Genomic DNA, 8,542 nt, shown 5'->3' with positions numbered 1-8,542 from the left:
TAATAAGTAACTTATATATATATATATATATATATATATATATATATATATATATAACTAGTATTAAAACGTAACATACTACATACACGCGCGCGCAATAGTGTGTGTGTGTGTGTGTGTGTGTGTGTGTGTGTGTGTGTGTGTGGTACGTCTATATAATATTAAGTAATTTTCTTGGAAAATATTTGAAAAACAAGGATTAAACTGTGCATGAGAGTGGATTCATCAAATATTAAATAATTTATCAATATATATTTTACAGATTGAGATTTTAAGAATCTTTAGGCTTATCGTGATGACGAATAAAATTTGCAGTTTAACAAAGTTTTAACCACGATTGTAATAAAGGATTGTAAAACTGAGATAAGATATCCGTATCTGAGATATGATATCCTTATGCGTGTAATCGATTGATTAACATATTTATTGTTTCTACGTGATCAATTCATAAGATTGAAATTTCTCAAGAAGATGAATTGTCAAAAATGCAAAATTTATTTTGTTGAAAAAACTTGTAAATTGATAATTATTGCTGATCTACATCATCCGAATTGTACTAAAAAATGTAAAGATTTAATAAAGCGTCACAAACGTTATAATATGGAATGCAGGATATAAAGCAACACGACTTTATCTACTCTTGCAAATCGACTCACGTTATGACATTTGTGATGTGAATTTTATGCAACGATCTATATCTCACGAGGCGTGAGGAAAGAATCTTCATAGATTCTTATTACCATCTGTTTTGAAAATGTATTTTATTTAGAATGTTTTATAATTCTTTAGTTTAATTTTGTTTTTTTTTAATTGCTGATACAGGAGTAAATGTACAAAAATGCAGATATTGCACTTTTGGTACATATTGATTATTTCATTATAATATCTGGATTTTAAAGGGAAAGCTAATTAAAGTAATGTGTTACATATTTGTGATTATTTTGAAAAATGTTTTAATAATTTTTGTTTATTTAATATCAAAATTGTTATGTCTATTTTAATTTTTATAATGCAATGCATGATAAAATTAATAATACATATTCAGTTTTAATTATATAGAACAAAATTTAATTTTTTAATATAAATTAAATGCAATAAATAATCTAAATAAATATTATACATCGTATTATAACTTATTTATATATTAATATATAGTTCAACATTTTGCGTTTTTTAAAATGTAAGTTAATTTGTCAATTACTATTTATTCTTATAAATAGATGTTAAAACAAGTATTAGAATAATGAATATTTATAGTTAAGAAAGTATTTCTACAAGCAGTAAAAAAAGATTTTTGTAGAATTCAGCTTTGCTTCTTTATTGAAACTTTTAACTCTGAAGTTGCACCATGCATGCTCGCGTGCAACCAGCACGTCCATATCCTCATTGTACTAATGAATAAAAATCGACTGACTGATTTTTATAATTTTTTTAGGTCCAATCAACTAGATCCACTTTCGTCAACTTTTCTGATAGTAAAACTGGAAGACGATTATTTTCGCATCCCAAAGTCATTGAGCGTGTTTATGATGAAAGAACCTCCGCCTACTGAAGAAAATAATTTTAAAGCTGAGTCGAAAGAAGATGAAGTAAAAACAGAAAAGGATAATTCTGAAGAGAAAAATCAAGAACGCGTTAAGACTAGAAAGAAAAATAAGGTAACCGTCGAGGATTTAGATGATTTGGACGATTTGGATGACACTCCTTTGGACTTTAGGAAACGGCGTAAAGATGAACTCTCGAAAACGCGATCCGGCAAACACACGACTAGTCCAAAGAAAAAGTCACATATCTGCCAGATTTGTTATATTACGTTCGACCGCAAGAGCAAACTCACCAGTCATATGTTTAAACATAGCAATTCCCGTCCGCACAAATGCACAATTTGTTCCAAGGGCTTCAAGACCAGTGCATATCTTTCTAGGCATATGGAAATCCACGACGAACCCGCGCAGCTTCACGCGTGTACTCTGTGCGAATTTAAGGCGCGTACGAAACCGTATTTGAAGATACATTACATTCGCAAGCACACCGAGGATTACAACTATAGCTGCGAACAATGCGGCAAGATGTTCAAGGTACAATCTGACTATACAACGCATATGAAGGATCACGATACAGAATCCTGCGTTTGTGACATATGCGGCACATCTTATCCCAGCAAGAGTTCTTTATACTTCCACAAGCATTACAAGCACAAGACGAAGATTAAGGAATTTGAGTGCCAAGTTTGCAGGAAGCGCTTCAAGACCCAAAAAAATCTTGACAGTCACGCTGAGCTGCATAAAATGAAGTACGTCTGCGAGCAGTGTGGTATGGAGTTCAAGTTCAAATATGGTCTCACAAAGCATCTCAGGACGCACTCGGGAGAAAAGTCATATCTCTGTGCAATATGCGGCAAAACCTTCGGCTGTCTCAGTTCACAAAAGATTCATTTGTTGACTCACGTTGGCGAGCGACCTTACGTTTGCGACATTTGCGGTCAGAGCTTCACTCAGCGATCGCCAATGATGTTGCACCGTAAAAAACATCCTGGCGTACATCCACCGCCTCCACCTATTAAAATTACGAACCTCCTGCACGGCGTGCAAGACAAAATTGTTGTAAATAAAAGTGCCAAGTGATTCGTGTGTAAAAACAAGATGAATTTGTGATATTAAGAGAATGATCTTATGGTTCTCTAATATACATATATAATCTCTAAAAGCGCGTGATGTGCAAACAGATGATTTTTAATTATTATCTCAGTGGCGATACATTTGTAATGTAACGCAATTTGGACAATCTCGTCTACATCAAAGGCGATATATTATTGTCTTGTGACATGTAAATTTTTAAATCGAAGGATCCTTTTTTTGATAGTACATGCTACTATATTGGTATATTGACTTTGTATTTAAATTTGTTGGAAAATTTACTTGAATATAAATTTTAAATGAGAATACTATATCAAGTTTATTAGATTTATGATTAAATTCTAACATTCTGCATTCAAGTGTTTATTTACTCTCTAATTAAATTTAGAATATTCGAAGATTGTAATCATACGGAATCGCAAAATTATTCTATTATTTTTTTTTTTTGAAACTTTTAATATATTTATATTATGATTATAAATCTGTTGGCAATATAAATACATAATACATATAGGAAAAATAATGCCTATATTAATCTAATATTAGATATAATTTTTTTCTTATGTTATACTGTATTTTGAACTCATTCATCGTATAATTTCATTTCATTTTTATATCCAAGTCTTCCAATTTTGTTTATGAATTTAATAAAAATATATCTTTATAATATCTTTGCAATATCAAATTCAATATTTTTTGATATTTCTTTGTTATTCTCTATTTTTTATATTTTAATTTTAATAAAACAAATAAGATTGTGTATTTTCGTTAACGATAAATTCTATTTTTCATAGAATAATAATTTTGCTTTTTATATTCACTGCAGCATGAAAGCATACATTTTTGACATTATTTAATAAATTCCGTGTGTGTAATTTAAATTGGGGATAAGAATGTTATCCTCTATTCAGTTTTTTAATAGAAATTTATTTTAAAAATGTTATCGAAAATATGATTTTATGATAATAATCCTCGCTTTTGATAGTGAACTTTTATGGAATGATGCAATGTACAGTATAAAATTGATGTAAAATATTAAATAAATATATATGTTTTTAGTAAATGAATGTATTCACACTTTCTACGATTGAAATATATATTGATGAATCTTTAAAAAAAAAAACTTAAATATAATGAAACAACATAAGAAAATAATATACAGGGTGTTTTACAATTAATGATTAAACTTTTATAGAGAGGCAAAATGAATTAAACTGAATCGAAAAGTCCTCTACTATTTTGCAATTTTTGAGGGGCGGACACAAAACACATTTGGCGATCTTTAAAAATTAATATCTTATCAACCATTATGAAAATTACAAAATGATAAAGGACTTTTCTATTTAGTTTGATTGATTCTGTCGATATGTGAGAAGATAATCATTAATTATCAGTCTGCATTATTAAATAATAGTCATATTTTCAGTAATAGAAAACAACTTTTTTGCTGCTGTAATGAATGTTTTTAAAAATATTTAAAGATATTTAAAAAAACAATTATTTAAATATCTTTAATTATTAGCTAATTGTAAATTATACTAATGTGAAAAAAATCTTTTTTTAAAAAATGAGTGCGAATGGAAATATCATGCAATAAAGTTAACATGTTAATGCTTCGTCAACGAATGTGAATTTTATTAATAATATTAAATCAACTGAAAATTTAAGGAGAATACTTTTAAATATCATATATTCAGATATTATTAACACAAAATTGATAAACATACATTTTTAAGTAAACAGTATGAAATAATAACAAATGTATTTTCCATTTTATTCTTATAAGAATTACTTAAATATAATGCAAAAGTTGTAAAGATGTTCTTAATATGAAGAAAATTTTTTTTATAACAATTTACAATTTTATATTGCATTATATCATAATGTTATATTCCTTGTTAAACAAATATATAATATGTTAAATAAATATATAATATTTAATGTATTGTGCAAAGAGAATGTTTTTACAGTCACTAGACAATTTCTGTGTATACAAATACTTATTTTGCACCACTGATTTATTTTTCTTGCTTTTAGGTCTACCATGTGATCTTCTTGAACAAAATTTTCTTAAGATTTAAAGCAACCATCAATTTTCTTTTCTGCCGATATAAGATTCTTATGAATTTGTCAAAGACAAGAGTGAAGATAAAAGTGAGATCGTAGAATCGTCATGTCTTTCATCATTAGTAAAAGTAGAAGCTGCTGACGAATTTGTGAAGAAGAAAATTAAAAGGACAAATTGAATCTAACATTAAAAATATATAGTGAAAATTTAAGTTGGAAAAAATTCAAAGAAATTGCAAATAATATTTGCAGAAGTTGAAGAAGCGATATTTACGGAAGATTCTACAGAATCAATTATTTGTTACATAAAAAGACATGCAATAAATGCATTCAAACGAGTACAAATTTCACTATGTCATATGTAACAAGATTACAATTTTTAAAGCAAGAGGATTTCGATAGCCATATGGCAGCGCAATAAGATTTACAATTATCAAAATTGCAGTGTTCAACTTGAAGAGATGTCATTTAATTAACAAGTCATCTGTATTTATGATTTATGCATTATTAAGAAGAAATGTAATTGTGCGTAAGAAGTATCAGATGCACATTTATCGTCATTATCTGTCTCTTGGAAAACAAGCAGTTATTTTACTTGTAATGCTGTATTTAGTTTTGTATGCATATACATAATTAATAAATCTACTTGTTTAAATATAAGAAAAAATGTGAATTGATGAGGGATAAATAAAAAATAAAGCTTAAATTAAATCTATTTACTTGAAACAGTTATATTTATTAAGTGATTTATGCATATTAAGTTATCTGAAATTTGTTATGTTATTTTCCACCAACTTTTAATTTATATAATATAAGTGTAAATTTGAATTGTTACACAGTTTCAATAAATTAATTTTATATCCTTTTCATATCCTGAAAAAGACATTTTATAATGTATATATCGAATATAAAAAAAATATGAATGAATTCGTGGCTTGCGAATTATACAATAGTTCCACGATTCAATCGTATCCAAAACTTTTGTAGAAACATCTTTTAGACCTGGAGTAAGTAGTGATTGAGATGTTCAAATTTTAACAACATTACTGAAACTAACCGTTGTATTTTATATGTTTTAGAGAACAAAACTGCAGCGAGAAGATCTTGCAGATGGACACTTCTGGTTGCTTTATTGCCGCAAAGGATTCAATATCGATGAAAGAACTGTGGCAACACATTGATGCTAATGATAAACTACACTATTCGTTAGTACCGATGTTAAAAGATGTCCATAAAGCTGAAGAAACCACAAAAGTACTTAATGTATTATCGTTGGCCCCTGTCAAAATCCAAGAAATCAAGGATCAACAGAGCAATCAGAAAATCAACGAATGTAGCATCAGTAATTGCATGGATTCCTTGATGCGTTTGCACAACGTAGTCATCGATAGTTATACTTGTGATAAGTGCAATATGAAATTTCCTATGCAGTCTATGCTAAGTCGCCACAAAATAACACACAATATGCATTCATGGCTTCGAGAAGGACGTCTGAAAGAAAAGTACATGCTATATTTAAAGACGAACGTTCGAAGACAATCCAAACAATTAAAGTTGCGTTTACAGGAAGCAAAATACGGGAGCAAATACGTATTTTACGTTTGCACCTTTTGTGATTTTGATTGTAATAGATTAGCAACTTTAGATGCGCACGTAAAAAAGAAACATAAGAAAGAAGTGGCTAAAACAAATCCTAAGAAGTTCAATTGTACGATTTGCAGTTATGAATGTTTGAGTGAAACGAATCTGAACATGCACATGCGCAAGCATAGGAACAAGAATACAATGAGTTTTGTTTGCAACATGTGTGATTTTGAATGTAAAAGAAGTACTACTCTAGCATCTCACTTGGCACAAAATCATAAGAGGGCTAAGAAAAAGTTAGAGGCAAGTTGTACTGAAAAAAAACGTAGAATAACGAAATGTAACTACACGTCTTTCAAGAAGATTAGTCAAACAGATTGTTCGTATAGCCGCGGAACAGCAGTTAAGACTACTGCGTTAATCTCATCCGAGAATCCTAACTTAATAATTAAAACAGAAGTTAGTGTTGAAGACAACAATGAAACATCGGCGATCGCCGTTGATGTTCCAAAGACATCTAATCAGAAGAAATCTGTTGAAGAACATTGCGATCTTTGCGATTTTACGTGCGCAAAAAAGAGCACACTATACTCTCATAAACGCCGGCACAAGGTGGAGGATGTTAATAAGGTGTACACGTGCAATGAGTGCGGATTTAAAACTGCCAAGAAATCGTCGCTATATTCTCATATCAAGCGAAAACACAAACAGCCACAGTCCTGCGACGGCGACGCGCAGCCAGAATTATTTTATTGCAACCAGTGTGAATACAAGAACAAGAACAAGTATGAATTGAAGATACACGTCGCGCGCAAGCACACAGATGACTTCAAATTTTCCTGTGAAACTTGCGGTAAGAAGTTCAAGGTTAAAGGCGATCTGACGAACCATATACGTTTCAGCCACCGGGAGCAACCGGTGATTTGCGATGTTTGTGGCAAGACTTGTCTCAATAGCAATTCTTTATACGTGCACCAGAAGTTTGCACACTACAAGGCCAAGTACGAGTGTCAGATATGCAAGAGACGAATGGTCAGCCAGGAGAATCTCAATGAACACATGCTCAGGCAGCATGAACGCAGAGAGAACGTGGTATGCGAAGAGTGCGGCAAGACATTCTCGCGGAACAGCAGATTGAAGGTGCATATGAGGATTCACACCGGGGACAAACCATACAGTTGCACCATCTGCAATAAATCTTTCGCTCGTAGGACAGCTCTCAAGCAACATCTGCTTATCCACACCGGTATCAGGCCATATGTATGCGATATTTGCGGCAAAGCTTTCACTCAGAAGCCGGGTCTAATCAGTCACAGGAAGTCGCATCCAGGTTCTCATCCACCTCTGCCGCGCGTCCTTATCGACCATATTTTGAACGATGTTATGAACGGTTAACATGGTGCTTGATTGATATAAAGTTTGTACGTAAGATTCCAATGAGTGTACTTTTCATACAACTGGTCGTACTTTCGTAGGACGATAAAAAACTGTATTCCAAAATTCACTGTCAGTGCTGATATCTTACAGTGTACATAATGTAAGCTATAGATTTTCAGCATACTGGTAATGAATTTTGGAATTTGGAATTTTATGTAGCTGGTGTATAAAAAAAAATATCCTTGTGTTATTAATATTCATATACTATGCAAATGAGATACTTTCAATATACAAATTTTTTATCAAGTGATATCTAGAGGTAATGGTACATATAATAATTATCACATAAGACAACTCAATATATTATTTACAAAGAATTTTAATTGTCATATGTATATGTAAATGAATCTTACACGTATTTTTTATATAGAATAAAATATCAATTGTATGCATTAAGTCAATTTTTTAAAATGAAATCTCTTTCTAAAACTTATTAATTTGTTTTGTTATGCATTATATTATTGTCATTTAACTTGTTTATTCCGTTAATTAAAGAAGAATTAAGATTTGAAATTTTTCAAAATTATATTTCATAATATAATGTTTTAAAATTGTTTTTAAAATAATTGATTATTGAATCTTATTAGTTATTCCTGTAATTTATTTGTTATCTTTGGAAACATTCTTATTCTAAATGTATGTATGCGTCAAATCATTGTATAATTATTCGCGCTTATAAGTACGATGAATTTATTGCGAAAGGATATTTAAACATTCTTAATATTTGAATGGTATATATTTTTTTATGTATAGCACAATATATTCTAGATTTAATATATATATATATATATATATATATATATATATATATACACACA

The 8,542-nt window shown here is 30.0% G+C and overlaps 2 protein-coding genes across 2 annotated transcripts; both read left to right on the top strand.

Moving 5' to 3' along the window:
- The first annotated feature begins 1,526 nt into the window (after positions 1 to 1,526).
- On the top strand, positions 1,527 to 2,624 carry LOC105623371 (zinc finger protein 37-like). The gene has a single exon (XM_012204766.1). It carries the CDS (start codon positions 1,527 to 1,529, stop codon positions 2,622 to 2,624), a length of 1,098 nt encoding a protein of 365 aa, XP_012060156.1.
- Positions 2,625 to 5,813: 3,189 nt separating this feature from the next.
- On the top strand, positions 5,814 to 7,682 carry LOC105623338 (zinc finger protein 26-like). The gene has a single exon (XM_012204734.1). It carries the CDS (start codon positions 5,814 to 5,816, stop codon positions 7,680 to 7,682), a length of 1,869 nt encoding a protein of 622 aa, XP_012060124.1.
- Positions 7,683 to 8,542: the final 860 nt, after the last annotated feature.

Source organism: Atta cephalotes, assembly GCF_000143395.1.
Source record: "Atta cephalotes unplaced genomic scaffold scaffold00056, whole genome shotgun sequence".
In the NCBI taxonomy this organism is placed as follows: domain Eukaryota; kingdom Metazoa; phylum Arthropoda; class Insecta; order Hymenoptera; family Formicidae; genus Atta; species Atta cephalotes.
The sequence above is the reverse complement of the archived record's forward strand: the minus strand, read 5'-3'. Positions and strand labels throughout refer to the sequence as shown.